At 40.0% G+C, this 17,737-nt stretch overlaps 2 protein-coding genes across 4 annotated transcripts in view; one reads left to right on the plus strand and one right to left on the minus strand.

The window, feature by feature from the left end:
* Positions 1-17,737, plus strand: part of TMEM255B (transmembrane protein 255B) — a 261,876-nt gene that overhangs the window by 178,835 nt on the left and 65,304 nt on the right. The gene's annotated exons all lie outside the window — the stretch shown is intronic.
* RASA3 (RAS p21 protein activator 3) overlaps positions 1-17,737 on the minus strand; it is a 125,616-nt gene that overhangs the window by 18,963 nt on the left and 88,916 nt on the right. For all 3 annotated transcript variants that reach the window (XM_085053545.1, XM_085053554.1, XM_085053562.1), the window contains 7 exons: positions 14,993-15,073; positions 12,241-12,313; positions 7,863-7,942; positions 3,765-3,869; positions 3,114-3,270; positions 2,162-2,310; positions 114-228 (listed from right to left, as the gene is read on the minus strand). In XM_085053545.1, coding sequence (XP_084909671.1) covers positions 114-228; positions 2,162-2,310; positions 3,114-3,270; positions 3,765-3,869; positions 7,863-7,942; positions 12,241-12,313; positions 14,993-15,073 — 760 coding nt within the window. The remainder of the gene's footprint in view (positions 1-113; positions 229-2,161; positions 2,311-3,113; positions 3,271-3,764; positions 3,870-7,862; positions 7,943-12,240; positions 12,314-14,992; positions 15,074-17,737) is intronic.

Here is a 17,737-nt window from a genome sequence, read left to right on the forward strand (position 1 = left end):
TTAAGCATTAGTCTTACTAAGTGTTCTTAAAAGGAGAAGTAATAAACAGTACTTGTTCCCTGAAGGCCTTTACAATGACATTTTACCAAATAAACAGTCTGAACTGTTCTTACCTCATCTATAATTGGCTTTAGTGTAACTTGCAGATAATGCATCCCTGCCAGTTTCATTGTCTCATCAATGCACTTGGAAGTTAACGAGTTTCCTCTGAAAATGGTGTTTGGATCTCTGGAAGTGAACAATTTTTGGTAATTTAGTCTCTTTGTCATGAACTGCTAATACACGGAAATAAAAGCAGCAGTGAAAGGTGACAGAATCCTGGGTTTGAATACACAAGCAAAATCTCCCTTTGGCACCAGCCTGCCATTAATTGCAGTCATGCAGCATTTAGTGCACTTCCAGGGTCTAAGTGAAAAACAGCAGCCTTGGAGAATCCAGAGGGACTACAGATCTTCTTTGTGTTAGCACCATGTGCTCAGTGCACTATCCAAACACACAGCAACAAACCAAAGAGGTTTGTAATACAAATGTGGGAAACACATCTGTTTTCACATGCTACTGAACAGTGCTAATTTAAAAAAGGGAAAGAGGCAGTGATTTTAGTCTCACAACTACACTGGACATTACATATGACCTACTACTTCCACCTACAAAATAAGTACTTGTGAGCTGGGAGGAGGAAGAAAGCATAGGCTCCAATGACACAACCCTATTTTCTAAGGGATTTAGAGTGCTGTTCTGTGATAACACAGTGCAGATCCCAGTTCAGCCCTGAGAACTGTGTGGCAAGGTGGTATCATGCAGACTCTCAGTTTTTTCTAAAAAGCTCTTTGCACAGAACTCATCTTGTACTAGACTAGACACAGGGTCTCTGTGGCCTATAAAGCTTCAGCCAGCTGCTCTATCATGTACCTGAACCTCCTTGCTTTGCAATTTACATTATGCAAATAGGTACATAATCAGTAATCTCATCTACAATGCAGACAATCAAAACCTGTGCTTATAGCGGCAGCAGATCAAACCACATCTGAAGTTATTTGCTCGCTCTTGTTTACACACTGATATCTTTTCTGGTTTTTTACAGTTTACTATGGTTGTACTCATTTACAAGCTGTGAGTAACAGGATGAACTACTTTACAGGATTCATCATTTTGTTTCACAAAAAAAAGAGTAAGCACACTGCCTGTTACTAATGCCAGAAAGCCCTGAAAACAAACACCATCTTTGCTGCTCTATCACAGGAACATAACTGACCAGGGAGCAGCAGGTTTCCTGGTGCTGCAGCAACCATGCTGTTTCAGCCAACCTGCAGCTCAGAAAAAATACACCTGTCTACAGGAAGGAAAACACTTGATCCCTCAGACACTCTGAGAAGAGCCAACCCACACAAAGACTTTATTTTGTACTGCAGAAGTTTACAGTCGGTATCTGTCATTCCTCTTGACTTCCAATTGTCTCTTCTACTGTTAGTCAAGAGCATGACTACACAGGCACAAGGCTTGTGGCAACAAATGCCCTTTAGGACCTGCTTGGTGTGAACACTAGATCTTACACTACTGAACTATCAGCCCACCAGTAAGTCAAACAAGGAACTTGAAAAAAGCAAACAAAAAAACCCAACTTCATTTTGTGCTGTCCCATGCCAAATTCAGTCCCATTCTTGATGCTTCACCCTCTAACTGGAAAGATCAGACACACAGCTTGACAAATATTCATGATTAGGAAGAAATTTTGCTTTTTGTTTTGAACAAACTCAACAAAACTTACTCAGCACTATTTATTCAGCATTATTCTAAATTATTTATTAGAACATGTTAAAGCTGAAATAATTTCACATGAACAGCTGAAGGTAATATAGAATTTCATTTATCAAATAGACTTAAGACTGAGAAGAGTGAAAATCCCTGCTCTCAGATGTTACAATAGTCTTGCAAATCAGTTTCGCAAAAAATCATGGGAACTCCTCCTAAAGGTCAAATTCATCTGATCTTGAGAGCAGTGAAAAAATTTATAAAGAACTCTGCCACTCAACGCGGAAGAAAAGGTACCAATCTGAAATTTTCTTCTGAAATTGCATATTTCTAGAAACTGAGTAGAGGATTCTAGCACTAGGCAATGCAGGTTAGGTACATTTTATAGCAGCTTATTTTTGGTACTTACTGAGTTCTCTTCACTTCAGCATTCGCGATGGCACTTATGAAAGGCACAATTCTGCCATAGTGCAAGAAAAGCCTGACAAGAGGTATGGCCGCTTCCTGTTTTTCTCTGCAAACTTCACCCAAAATGTGTGCAGCTGATGCTGAAACAGGCTGAACAGTGGAAAATAAAAACTTTGAGAAATCCTTCTCTAACAAGCATTCTTTCCCCATTAGCTTCTTAATGCAGAACCCCACACAACAGTTGCAATGCCTTGCTACCCAAATGTACATAACGTGGGTGGATTTCATATCCCAGTTTTTGTGGGCTGTAAGTTCTGGTCACAAGAGGGCAGCAATTTAAAAACTATTACAGTACAGTCTCTTTTTATTCCCCACATTTTTAATGGCTGTCTTTTCAGTAAATGTCACTCGCCTGGGAAGCAAGTGAAGAGGAAGGATTCTATCTAACCCTTCACAATTTCAAGTCACAGTGAGTACACAACCCAGTTCTTGTACTGAAAAAACAAAGGCACCATTACAACTGTAAAAAGTATACATAAGGGCACACATGGTCCAACTCTCTGACATTTCAGGATTAGTTCTTGGTTTGGGTTTTTCTCAATTACGTAAACAAACCTGTTCCTCTCCAGTAAAAGAAAACAATTCATCAAACTCAAGCTTGCTTGGCATTTTCACATGTGAAATTAAAAAGTCACAGAGAATACGCTGCTTCTAAAACCACTGTGTTCCTGGGTGTGCCTTCACCCACCATACAGCACGCAGATAAAGATCTTTGCAAGGACTGAAAACAAGCACCAGGGATATGGCAGAGCTTAACAAGGTTCTGAGGTCTGAAAAGGAGGAGCTGACCTCTCTGTTAATTACACAGCTATGGTGCCAGCAAGATAGTGACAAACATTCAGAGATCCCTGTGATGATCTGCAAGTAAACAACAAACAGTACAAGCAAATTACCTCAACATCTGCAGATTTGAGCAAGACGTCTCTCAGCGGACTGTAATAGTCTGAGGAAAAAACATGGTCCTCAGTGTAAACCACATTTAACCTCAAGGAACCGAGGTCATCAGGTTTCAATGACTTGTTACCATTATCTCTGGGCTGCAGGAAATACCTGATAGGCAAAAAATAAGACAAACTTTGTACTGGAACACAAGATTTTCTTAGGCTATACATAAGCATATTGAAATTGTACAGATACACAGAGTATTTGTATCAAACTCTTGAGAGTTCTGAATCAGACTTCTTAATTAGGTTTTCCAGTCTATTTTGCAACAACTGCAATATGGGAAGTTTTGAACATAAAGATTTATGTAGATAAGATAAAAACCCACACACTAAAACCATAGCACTGCTGATGAACTGCAGTAAATAATACCATAAAAACAACATATTAGAACTCCCACATGCAACAGAGAGGCAGACTGAGACCTCTAATCACATTATCAAAACTTCTTGTTCTTACACTTGCTAAGATTACTTTGGCTTGCTTACAAAAAAGATACAGATTAAATCCATTTAAACTTTATCACATAGCAGTAATTACTCTTAAGTCTTCAGAGCAGACATATGTTTCTACTTATTCTCCAAAAGAAAAATGTCAAATACCATGCTTCGTAAGAACTAGACTGTCGGAGAAATTTCAATGGGAGTCTCAGCTCTCCTAGAAACTCATCACCAAACTTCAAATTACTGGCATTCCAAAGATCAACTCTGTAATAAAAACAAATTATTACAAAATATTAAGAGATTTAAAAATACAAAAAATAATCCCAACTTTTTTCCAAATTTGTTGGGGTTTTTCCCCTCAAGTCTGAGTTAGAAAGACTTGAAACTGTACAGCAATGGTTTCCAAACAGTAAAGAGATAACATTACCTTAGAGTTCTAAAGCTTTATAATTCACCTCCATAAAACATTAGTGAAATGAATGATTCAAATTAACTTTTTCTCATCTTTACTGTTTCCACTGTCCATATTGATAAAGATTCAGAGGGATGCCTGACTATCCCAGATAACAGAAAAACACAGGTAAAATGGACAGCAGGGGGAAAAAGTGCGAAGTTATTGAAGGACCCCATACTGTCAGTCCCTGTCTAATTTGGGATTGCTAACAGCTAAGTGGCATCATTACAGAGTTAGGCTGAATGTCTACACAGTTCTTCCCTGTTTCTAGCTCCTATGAAGATTCCTGTGTCAAGTATACATATTTATGGCACCTAAACTAGTTCTATAGAGATATTCAATGTCTTTGGACAGTTCTACCAATCTGTATAATCTCTGTATTGGCTGAAGCTCACAAAAATTTTCGTACTTGGTCTCACACATTCAGGAAGTCCTGGTATGTATCTCTAGATGATCCTTTCTTCCCTTTCATATGCTCTTTAACATTTGGATGCAGAACAACTGCACTGAGATTCAAAGCAAAAGTACTGGTGTCCAACCCAGCATGTAGGTGAACACCACTAATACCCACCTTGAAGCAAGGGTTTCAAACTCCAGGGTAGGTGTTTCTGTATGTATTTTAAGGTTTCCTCTTAGAGCTATTTTTATTAAAAAACAAGATCAGCTGACTCTTTTGCAGCGAAGTGACAACTTGAATGTGGCTTAAAGTTTGGGGGGAAAAGAGGTACACAGGAAAAAATACAGGTTTTCAAACAATGACAATTTTAGAAGAGCAACTTTAACTTAGATAAGGTGCCAAGTCATCCAGTCATGGACATATTTACACAACCCTCCTGGTGTCAAGCAAGTCACTGTAGACTGGCCAAGGAACAGATGTTGACAGTCCTGTTAAAGGTTTATCCTGTCTTATGCAAGCACAGAAGATGCTCCTTTTATATCCTCCAAGCCTTGTACATCTCAACAATGTCTCCTGCATCAAGTGCCATACACTAGATATACCATCAGCTCACGCTGTACACTTGCTAGGTAAACTTCTTCAAACTCTGATTATTTGGACAATATTTCTGCAGGGCAAGAATTCTCCAAAAGGAAAAAAACTACTTTGAAAATTTGACCTCCTCTCTCCTTTCCCCACATTTGGTGGGTCACTATCTTGCTAACGAGTTCAGACAGCTAAAAGCAGCTTCATGAGGAGAGGAATGCTTAAGCCTTTTTACATAGTCAAACTTAAAATTTACCAAGTATTTATTTACAGGCTACTGGTTTCCAGTTTATCCAAACTCTTTCAAGATGCCAACTAGCAATAATACATTCAAACACAGACAGCCAAAGGGTTTCCCCACAGTTACAGAAAAAAATCAGTGCAAAGGATCTGTACAAGAGGAACTAACAACTCAAAGTAGATCTCACACTACACAGTAAGCAGAGCAGGCATGCAAATTCTGAAGGTATTCGTTTGTGCTCTTGGAGTACAAAGAATAAGCAGCACTAATAAAAATCTTAATACATAGATCTCAGACTCTAAAAGATTACTGTTTCCCAAGATTTTTAAAAGACAAAATTATGACAAGTGTTATTCTGAAACTGGTCAGATTGTAGTCACAGAAAGAAACAAACAGCAGAGAGGGGGAGGAGGAACAATGAATTCACCAGAACATCTGGTCCCCAAGTGTTGATATGCCCTGCCTACAACTTCCTACACCCACTCAAAAAGAGAAAACTTTTCATGGCTTTAGAGAGAAATCATGAGAGACTAAGTCTCCTCTTTACCCTGTGGAATTGTATTTTTCTCAGGAGAGAAAAAGAAAACAAATCCCCAAACCCATAAATTCTATGATCTGTCCAGAGGGCATGGGGGCAATCTAACTCTCACTAAACAGAGAGGAGGAAGTGAGCGGGGGTGGAAGGGGAACCTCAGATGGAAACAAAAACACACTGTCTTATAGGGGACAAAAGCTCTAAGGAGAATTTGCCCAACCAAGACTAACACTGTATCTGTTTTCGTCTGTTATTTAAGTGCTTAATCTTTTCCCAACTATTTTGCAAGTCTCTTCTCAAACTATTCAGCTTTACCACACTGTGATATATTGGTTTTCAGGAATGATAGACTTTTCTGAAGCACAACTCCACATACATTATTGTTGCAGATGAGTCATTTGTCCAGAAAATATACATAGCAAGTAAAAAAAAATTGTGGTTTTTAGAGCCCAAAAGTACAAAATAAGAATCATTGAAATATTAAGCAATATGTAACCACTGTATACCAATGTCTAGCATCTCCTTCAAAACTATAAAAAAATAGTTTTCATTTAAAATCAGTGCATGGCTGAACATTATGGTTAAAAAGACTAGACTGGGACTCCTGAGACATGGTGTAGTTGCCCATTTCATCGCATACATCGCATGGAATTTGGGGCATGTTACTCCACATCTACCTACACCATGCACAGCTTTGCAGAAATATAGTCTAGTGCTAGGACTAGGTCACCTGCTGTGCTGCAACACTGACACCACCAAAGCAGCTCAGCACTGCCCTGGGCCTTTGCTTTTTCTCCCATGAGTTAGCTGTGGGCTGCCCCTAAGGCAGCTACCTTTGCACTGCCTGCCACAGATGTTCTCTGTGAAAAAGCACAGCTCTTGTCTCTCTCACATATGAATAGCTTCCCCTTCCTGCCTCACAGGGCCATGGCAAACACAAATCTATTAATGGTCTTGTAGTGCTGTGATACTACATTGACAGGCTACATGAACCAGCAGCTGACTGCCAAACCAGAACAGCCCTCAATCCATCCATCTGTGAACACAGATGTGTTTTGCTTGCTGGGAGTACATATTGTTCCCCCTTCCTGATCTCCCCTCCTCTCCTTATAGCCAGTTGTGCTTCTGAAGGAGCTATGGAACCTTCTGGAAGATGCCTCACTGCCTCTCTAGTGAGAATGCCTGGGGAGGGAGGCAGTGCTACTATTATTCCTCCAAATACTAACATAAAGGAGAGGAGAATTTCTCACCACCTGATGCAGATATAGCAGTTTTCCTCTACTAAGCATCCAGAAGTCTCCAAGTTTCAGTGGTATGTGATGGTAAAATGCACATGACACTTTCAAGTTTTGCACCTCCTATTGTTTTCTCTCCACTCTTTAGACCTGTCCCACAGATACTGTTGGCTGGCCTCAGCAGATTTTAAAATAGCACTAAGAGGGTGGCACAGAGTGGCACAGGGTGGGGTGGGATTATTTTGGTTTTGAAATCAGAATTGCCTTTTTCCTGTGCAAATGATTTCACTTTGATCATACAAAATCTTGCAATAAAGAATTGAAGTTTGGAAGGCAAAAGAGAAGAGAAACTGTCTCTGCCCCAGAAAAACTCTGAGTTCAAGAGTTTCCTTTCAGAGAAGAAGGACCTTATACCGGCTGCTGAAATTAAGTGATAAAAGAAAAACACACCCTTTAACTGAGAGAATCACAGAGCCTCTGGGTTGTCCTAGGAAACTGAGGGAGGGAGGAAGAGAGAAAAGGGGAGACCAGACATAAAAGGCTGTGCTTAATGACAACTGTGTATTAGTATACACACAGTGTACCTAGGATACAAAGGAAAATAATAAGGATCTCTCCTGTATCACAACCAACACACATATTGAAGATACAATCTACAGGACAGTGGAGTAAAATAAACACACAGATACAGTGACAAAACCTCATCTTGATTTATCAACAGAAGAACCATGCTTGCCACTTTGCAGAGTCTACTACGAAGTTACAGAAATTTGGAAGACAATTTTGTACTAATAATGTATTTTATATTACCTAATCTCCATTTTGTCCACTTCATCAACATCTTCAATATCAAAATGGGATTTCTTGTTGTAGCTACTGGGTCTTGTAACCTAATAAAAAGGAGGAAACTTTAACAGCTTGATCTAATACAAAAACATTCTGATGTAACTTCTATACAGCTTTGGAAGACCACAGTGTTTTACTACCAGCAGTGACTTCAGTCCTGATACTGAAAACATTCATGCAAGTAAATAAACATGTTGACTAAACAGATTACTGAGTATACAAATGCGGTGGTTACACAATCATATCCAAGAATAAACAGATACTCCATACTTTTCTCACAGGGAAAGACCACCTTAACGTTACTACAGCACTTTAAGTTTACATTGACAACAGAAGAATACCACTGAAAGGAGCACCACTTTCATAATCCATCTAGGGAAATAAAAGCACAATTAATATTTCGGTGTTAAATACAACTGTACAAGATGCCCTGAGGCACTCTGCAGAGGGTGGGGGAGGAACCAAAACCACCCTTAAAAACATTTTGCAGTGTATCCAATTAAAACTGTGACATTCTTCCTGTGCTGATATCCTGGAAGTCAATTGAACCTGCCCATACAACAAATACCAAGCAGGTCAATTGCCCAAGAGACCCTAGCCTGTATAATGCATATCAGAATATAGAAGCAACTGCACAGTTCACCAACCACATTTGCAAGAGTGACTAACAGGAAAGCATAGGCAAAGGAAAAAAAAAGGGAAAGGAAAGAATAGAGCACTAGCACAAAAAGTACAAACATTTCTTAAAATTTGTTCTCTAGCGTGATTATAAAAAGACTTTGATGGCTGTATTTTTGCATAGTGTTTCAGAAACCTGAGAAAAAGGCTACCCCACCCAGCTGAAACCACAGCAGGAACTGATCAAATGCAAGGGTGTATGATGATGTGTGGATTCAGCTCTTGGTTGCACACAGAAGCTGAACTTTATTGTAGGTTTGACTATGCTTGTGGCTTAATACTCCCCACTCACAAAAACTGGCTTTTATAGCAAACTTGGCTACTTGGTTTTGTACTCTACATGAGACAGAAATGGCAATAAGGGAGGCAGCAATAAGTTACCTAAGCAGAGAGGAACCAGAGAACAATGTTTGCCCAAAGACACTCAGAGCTATTGTATATGTGTATGTGTGAGGCAGGCAACACTTCCAAGGTGACACATAAAAACTAAAAGACACAACTAGCAGCACTGGAGACCAAATGCTCCAGATGAATGGAATCAAATGCACCCAGTAAGCCCAACAGCACAGTGGATTTAAGTAGAGTCTACAACTTAAGCAGTTAAGCACAAATTTCCTCACACTAGCCTTTCAATACTTCACCATTTCAGCAAATTATCTTACATGACTGTAAATGACATTTTCTACTACCATTGTGAAGCTAATGGGATAATTTTTAATAAGGAAACAAACTTTTAAGTCTCTTACTTACCTGTAACGCAGGATTTGTTAGCAAAACTATAGCACAGGTGTAACTTATGGCATGTCCCTTTTAAGTAAACACTTTCTAAGAAGTTTTGCTGGAATCTGCATGTATGACATCTCTCTGTTCACTCATTGACTACTTAGTGCTCACATTAATACAGCTCAAGAGTGATACTCCTAAAGAGATAGCTGTATGGAACTGGAGATGAGGAAACTTCCAGTTCACGGTTGAACCATCTGACCCATGACATTGTATAAAAAAGGGGGCACAACTCTTTGTTGGTCCCTTTCAGCTGCAAAGCTGGCAAACCATTTATCAGCTGGCAAAGCTGGCAAACCATTTATCAGTTGCTCCAGTTTTTTCAGCACATGCAGGTTTACAAAAAGGTCCTGAGCACTTCCCTCTTGAGTTCCTGTAAGAGGACCATTTTTCTGTAGCTTCACTCACAGTTCCACATCACACTGCAGCTGAAGCAGTGGTGACAATGGCTCTTAACTATCAAGGGAATAGTTAAGAGTTTCATTGACAGCATCCCTTAAATAAGCCCTTCTATTTCCCAAACCAACAATAAGCTATTTTTCATTTAGAAAATTAAATCAGTGTGACTTTTTGGTTGTAGAAAGGAAAGCACCCATTCACTGTCTTTTACAGATCAGCTTCTTCCTTGGAGGTATGGACAACCAGCATGCTGCAGGCTGCAGGAAAGCTGATGAAGCTGTTTGGAAGCAGAAAGTGACAATGCTGTCAGCAGCATGAATCTCTCAGCTCCACAGGAATCAGAGCACTTTGTTTGCATGCACCAGCCACAGGTCTGCCCACGTCTCATTAGTGACTGTATTTCCCAGTCATAGCAGTTCTAACTGAACCTTGTTCCTTGAAGACGTTTAGCCTGATACGTACTAACTGCTCTCAAAATGACATAAATCTGTGATGGCTCTGTCTGCACTAAGGGTATATTATATTTCAGAGTTCTGGCTGATTCAGTCATTTCCCAAGCTCTGCTCTTACTCACACAGAATTCAATTTGCTCTGAGTTAGCAGAACAACTAGGGCATGGGCTTGAGTTCAGGTTTTGCTTTTGCTGGTACTTGCACCCAACCCAGCTCTCAGCATAAAGGCAAGCTAAGCAAGCCCCCAGTCCCCTCCTTCCCAACTCCAGATGGGAGATGCTTTGTTTTTCTCCTTCCTCTCCCAGTATGGCACCACCTGCCAAGTTCAGTGTTTAAATACCAATCATTCACTGTTTCTGCAGCACACAAAAGGCTGAAGGAATCAGGTGAAGTTTTTGTGGCTTACAGTCTGAATTCCTGGATTACATTCTCATTAAAAAGTTCTCACTGACAGGCTCCTCCAGAATTGCCTATGTCAAGAATAAGGAAGCCCATTTTAAGTTTGTTTACATACAGCATCACTCTTGTGTCACTGCCAAAACCCACAGTCCTGGGCCAGGTGATGAACTGAAATCCTGGGTGAACACACAGACACCTCAGTGCCGTTTCAGCACTCAGTCTCATAGCATCTCTGCCCTGCTAACTGTGTCCATGCAGCAACTCCATAGAGCCAGGAAGCAGCCACAAAAGCTGCTAGCAGGACAGTTATATCCTAGGATGACATGTGCTGGGTTAGCAGAGCAAAGATTACCTTAGAGAGCTATCCTGGCCTACCCTCATGGCTTCCAGCCCTTCAGGCACTGCAGAAAGTGCTCCTACCAAAAAAGGAACTTTCTATATCTCTTCCTTGTATCCAAACACATTACATCAACAAGAGCACGTTTCTGCTGGTATAACAGACTTTAGATTAGTCAGTACAACTATTGGCTTGTAGGCAAAGATGGTGGTTTGTAGAAGGAGAGGGAAGACAGCAGCATCAAGAATGACATGTGCACTTCAGATATGCATGGTGCAACAGCACTTGTATGGCTCCTCTCTCCCCAGCTCTCCTTCCTGGTGTGGCTGTCTGTATCCCAGAACTGATCCAAGACACCACATCCCTAGGTGCCATTCCTATGCCAGCAACAATTTCTAATGCAAATGTGATCTGAATGATGCAAGCCATAGAAGCAGAAAGGCTTTTCAATCTATGCCAACTGCAGTGTGCTACTCTGGCTTTTTTATATCAACTTTGTTATTCCAAATACTCTTCTGGGGTGTCTACTGAAATAGAACAGTGAAGCATAGACCAGGACTATGATATCCAAGAGAAAAAGAGAATGATACACCTACTTTAGAAGACAGAATGAAAAGCTTCAAGAGGGATCTAAATTACAAACACATGCACATGTATGTGTGGACACACCACAATTAGAGCTACTCCTGCCAGAAAGAACCGAAATGAGTACTTTCACAGAAGTTATACTTTATCTTAACTGGACCTGTTGAAAATGCCCTGTATTAAATACAGCTGTAGAGATTTCACCCACTTGGAGAAAAGGCACTGGTATTGCAACAGACTGGTAGACAGCCAGAACAACCAGTTTAAGTGTATTTTTCCTCTGCAGTTTTCAGTCTTCCTAAGGAGATACCCTTCCTCCCATTGACTGGGAAAGACAGGGTGGAGTAGCTACAAAAACACAGACTAAGAAAAAAATACAATTTCTCTGCATGTGTGGTTTGCTTGGAGTTTTCTTAACTTTTTTTTAACTGTCTTTTTTGAAAACTCTAGTGGGGTGAGTTGTGATGAAGTGTAAAGCCTGTTGCTCAGAAGTGCCCAACTTGAAGCTTTTCCTACGGAGCACCTGAGGTGAAGCAGAACACTGCTCCTTCTGCAGACAGCCAGTCTGAGCCCGGGTACTTCTTTCCCCTGCACCATGCTTTGAAACAGTCTTCAAAGATGACAGCTGGCACAACATGGAGCAGGATGCCGTGCCAACTATCCACAGTATAGTGTTTCAGCTTATCACCCGTTCCTTTGAAATACCAACCTCAAAATAAAACACTTCATCAAAATGCGGATTGTTGGTCTTCTTTTTAACTTTCGTCTTTTTGGCTTCTGATCTGAATTAAGGAAACAAAATAAACAAAGAAAAGGGTAAGAAACAACATTAGTAGAAGTGTGATCCTAGAACAGAGCCACTGAGGAGGAAATAGCCATCCACTTGATTTATCTGGTAAAACTGGAATGCCATGTGGCTCCAGCACAGCAAGGCACAGACACTTGCACACATTTAAGAGAGAGATTCAATGCATTCCTATTCCTCTAAAGTGGCACAAATCACAGATTGTTATCCTATTTTAAACACAATTCCTTGAACCCTTATTCTATCACTTGCTTGACATAGCAAAATCTTTTATTTGTACAAAGCAACTAGCAAGAATGGGGCTCTGAGCAGCAACATTTGGACAATGGTCTCAGTCTTGATGTGACTCAAAAATTCCTCATACTCTAAAAACACAGGAGACAGTAACATAGCTATTTCAGTGATTTATATTTTATAATTTTGATCTGAAAAATCAATCACTGCTTTTCAGTGACAATCAAAAAATCCAGAAAGATTCTCCAGTAAGAATATTTTTATTGCTACATTACCACCCCTTTCCCTGCAGCACCAGCAGCACTTAGTTAATGTTATGGTGGTGAATTATTATGAGCAGTGCTGAGCAGAAGTCTATTGCTACTGTTCTGCAGGAGTAAGACATGGCAAACCTCCTCCCAAACACTCAGCAGGCCTGACCAAGTCCAGCACTGCCCATTCATCCCCTACGGACCATGCCATCCGCCTGTGCCTGCCTGTGAGAACACAGACATGAACTGCTTGGTGCTGGGCTCAAGCCAGCCAATGCATTTCTCACAGGCCAGCCAACAGCTGTTTGATGGCTTCCAAATGTTATGAACCTATGCTTGATTTGTTCTCGCTACCTACAAGAGAAAAGCTCTGTGCTGTCCTGTGTCACTCATCTTACCCTACAGCTCTGCAGGCATAGATAAAACAGATGCAGATGGAGACACATCAGCCATGTGGAAAACTGACCTACTAATCATTTCATCCCACAATCTATCGTTCTTTTCTCATGCACCAAAGCTGCTTAGATGGTTTGTAACTGCTTATATTCACTGGACAACTTTGTATTTCATAGAGGTCAAGTAAAGCTGGATCTAATTCCCAGTGCTGCTACAGACTTCCTGTGTGATTTGAATGGGCCTGTCCACCAGTATACAATATTTTTCCATCTATAATACAGGCACAGAAAGAGGTTTGGTCGGGAAGTCTGATGACTCGAAGTACAAATCACACAATAAACAGCAGGACGTTTGTTGAAATTTTTATGCTTGGCATTGCATAACTGCAGCTGAATAAAGCAGCTTTCCTACTCTAAAACGAGAGGCACTGGAAAATCCAGAGAGGAGAATGATACACAGATTAAGAATATCCCACTATTCCTAGGAGAAGCTGAGAGATAAGAGAGACTAATCTCCTCCAGGACACAGGACAGATTGCCAGCCCCATCTCATCAGTCACACTTGCCAATCAACCTCTTTACCGATAAACCCATCTGGGAGGGGACTGGCAAGCAGGATGTAGAACGGGAGACGATTAAGGCAGCACAATTACTGAGCAATTACAAAGCAGTGAATGGGAATAAGCTGCATGCTGCTTGCTAGAGATAGGAGGCAAGTCTTCTCCCCCACCAAAACCTAGATAGAAATAGGATAAGGCTATGCTCCTTATTCTGAAGGGAGTACATTATCAACAGTCATACATTATCCAGACTGGGGGGTGTAGGGAAGCAGACAAAGGTAAATTTGGACATTCAAGGGTTAGTCAAACAATCTCCTTACAGTTTCAATAATAGCCACCCAACCAGTCATTTGAAACGAGTTACAGGCTTAAAACAAACTGCACAAGGATGAAGGATACAGACAGGCTCAAAGACTCCTCTGCATGCAAGGTAAATATTTGTCAAGAATGCTTCTTATTTATAGTATTTTCAATAAATTGTTGTAAAACATTAATAGTAACTCATGCTACCAAATCTGATTCTTTGAGGTCACAGCAGAGCTGTTTTGTTTCTAAAATGACAGATATAAAAGATGACTAGATAAGCAGAAACAAAACAGTGACATCCAACAGCATAGGAAATTTTTATAACAGATGGGAAAATTGAATCCCAAATTTCAACTAAAGAGTATTATGCAGAATCTCATCACTTAAACCTCATTCCAAATTTTATTCATGCTATTATGTTTGCATATATCAATTTACAGGACCAAGCCATAGAGGATTTTTGACATACACATTAATTTCTCACACCTTGAATGTGAAGACACTCTAAATATTCACATGCAAATGTGCACACTCGGCAAGTTGTTGATGTATTCAGATTTCTCTTCCACCCCTGCCCAAAATTAGGCAATAAATTTGCTCAAAAACTGGCCTCCAACTGTGCGGTGAGAAGATGCATAAATTAAGCCTAACCACAAATTATATACTCTGGGATATTCAAATTATTCAGAGATTATTCAGATCTTTACATAAATCAAAACTGAAATAAAACTCAAATTACTTACTCCAGCATAATTCAGTAGCTCATACACACACACACCCCCAACACTTAACATATTCTAGCAGTGTTTAAATACTCCCAGCTGTCCATCCAAGAAAGCAAATTTCTAATAGACAAAGGAAACAGAAACCATCCTCATAAAACTGAAGCTTTTGAACGTGCAATACTTGCCTGGAGGGTCCTGCTAAGGTAACGGTGGCATAGGGATCACATTGCCCATTCACAATGGGCAGCCCTTGGCACTCTAAAACTCTAGAAAAGCAAAAAATGAAGACAAATTAATTAAATGGAAAGAGACTGGAGTGGAAATAAAAGCAAAGCATTTTCATAGTTCCCTTTTCATAATACTTTACACTAGGGAATTGAAATGTAGCTAGGCAGAAACATTTAATTTATACCTTAACTTGAAAACAGATTTCGGTCTTAAATACTAACTTTAGTAGGGTCAAAAATACTGTTAAATTACTGAGAAACCTTAACTCAAGGGATTCTTTTTATGAAAGCACAACAACTTAAGGTTCATGAAGTAGGAGTCTGCTGTCAAGATGGGAGCTGTCAGCACTTTAAAATTCTGTGACAACTTATTCACCAAAATACATAACGAGAATTTACTTCTGTAACAGAAGATTTAAAAAAACCCCACACAGACAGATCCCAGCTGTTAAAATAGATACCATCGTTAAGTAATGAAATAACATTCATGAAGACCTCAGTGCTTTTGACAAAATTTAGGATGGGCTTATTTGTAAAGGTGTGTTTATTACAGACCAGGAAACAATACGATACAGCCATCCTTCTCCATGTTCAGCAGCAGCTCTGCACTCAAGTAGTAACAATGCATTGGAGAGACAAAATGGAACAAATTGGGGTTTGCTCCACACCATGGTGGAAAAGTTGCACTTTTGCACTCTCATTTCAACATTTCTTTGGGGAAAGAAAAAAAAAAGGAAAATAAGAAGAAAAAAATCGAACACAATTCCCCCCAAAAAAGTGAAAAAATGTTGCATGTTTCAGACGTTAAAACCTACTAAGGAATGCAGCACCAACTGGAAACAAAGACAGACAAGCCAGTTTCCAGGACTCTCTCTCCCTCCTGCAAAAAGTTCTGCTTCCAACAGGTAACCTCCTGGGCTAATGTATTTGCACAATTTTAACTGGAAAATTTCAGTGAAGACAAACTCTGAAGCTCTTTGGGCAAGTGAGTAGTACTATCATTGCAGTGTGAAATATCATGCAAAATTCTGGGTGCTATAACATCAAGATATATATACTATTACAAGAATAGTAATATCCATTTTACTGTTTTCAGTGACAATAACTTTGATGCAAAAGAATATTAAGACCAACAGAGTAACAGTTGTTCAGTAACAGATAGTGCTTTTATCCACTAAAAGACATTTTATCCACAAGGTAAGTTATACAATGCAGACTTTAAATGCAGTTTAACTGCAGGCCTAGTATTATTTACTCTCCATAAAGGGAGAAAGAAAAATAATATTCTGCATCAATACAGGACTCATTTTTGTACCAGAGAAGGTAAAATCTAGATAGGTTCACAGAGCACTACAAGAAGACTGAAGATCACACTAAGGGGCACACACAGGTACGTGAAATGATACATGACATTAATAGCTGAATTGTCCTACCAGAATGAAGGCTGTCCCTCAAAACGAAGGCTAAGTAGCTGTCTTTCAACACACACAACCACCAGTAATGCACTCACTCACAAGCATCTCAATTGCACAGCCCTAACCTAGATGACTCCTCATTGCTAATTCACTAATATTAATACAAAATTTTGTTCTATTTTCTGGATATGCAAGTGAAATCATAGATCAAAACCACAGAGAAAGTTAGGAAAAACCTGGATTGCATAGGCCATGTGCTGCTTTTATTTGTGTACTTGTATTATTTCACTACAAGTTTACCATCCACACAGACAGAATTTAGGAGCCTCTCAGACACCTAGTTTAGCACATATCTGATACTGCAGAGTGCTACAACACAGTGAAATTCCAGCCAAAATTCTACCCCAGCACCAGCTGGAAATACATGGTGCAAGCTCCAGGAGCCCTCAACATCAAGCAACATACCAAACACGTGATTTGGTTGCCTCAATGCAATGCATACAATGCTGTTTGAGATTACTTGTTTTCTTCCACCATCCCTTGCTGCTGTTCCAGAGAGGCAGGGGTATCTGTGAAATACATAAATTTGACAGCTCCACACCTCTCAGAGGCCTCATAAATAGACCTGATGCCTGTTTTCAAGCAACCAAGTCCTACTCCAAATTGACCTAAAAGAAAAAGTGTAGCATAAGCTATTTTTTGCACGTGTAATAATACAAATACTCAAAATTGTAAGGGACATGTCACTTCTTAAATCTAAAAAGGGGAGATGTGAACAGAAAGAACATTAGGGGAAACATTACACTGTAGCCTTCTGACACAGTATCTGTCAGTGCAGGAGGAAAAATCAGTAAGTACCAGCAAAAAGTTTCTATGGAGAGGCAGGTGCAGCTTGATTTTCTTAGGAGTAAAGGACAGACTGCTTTCCTTCCAGTGGTCTGTACACTGGTATGATCATATTCACAGCACAAACACTTTGCCTCTGAGCTACAGCAGGACTGCTGGTAATTCTTTAAGGATGGCAGGTGTAGCTTGAAGACATTCCTGTTTAACAGAACAATTGTGCACCAAGTGTTAGTGTCAAACCACACCCCTGGGGTTCCAGTGCTTCCTTAAAGCAGTCTGGACGTTCCTTAAAATGCAATAGTAACTCGATGGCTTTTATAGCTGTCAGCCAGTTTTCTGCTGTTGATGAATGGCTCCCAGTTGAGCTCTCATCCGTATGGGAAGAACTATGTGAAATTTAAACAGTCAGAGCATGTGGCCAGAGAAAGTATGACTCCTGTCT

The sequence above is a fragment of the Lichenostomus cassidix genome, chromosome 1 (genome assembly GCF_008360975.1).
Source record: "Lichenostomus cassidix isolate B80296 chromosome 1, HeHo_3.0, whole genome shotgun sequence".
NCBI lineage: Eukaryota > Metazoa > Chordata > Aves > Passeriformes > Meliphagidae > Lichenostomus > Lichenostomus cassidix.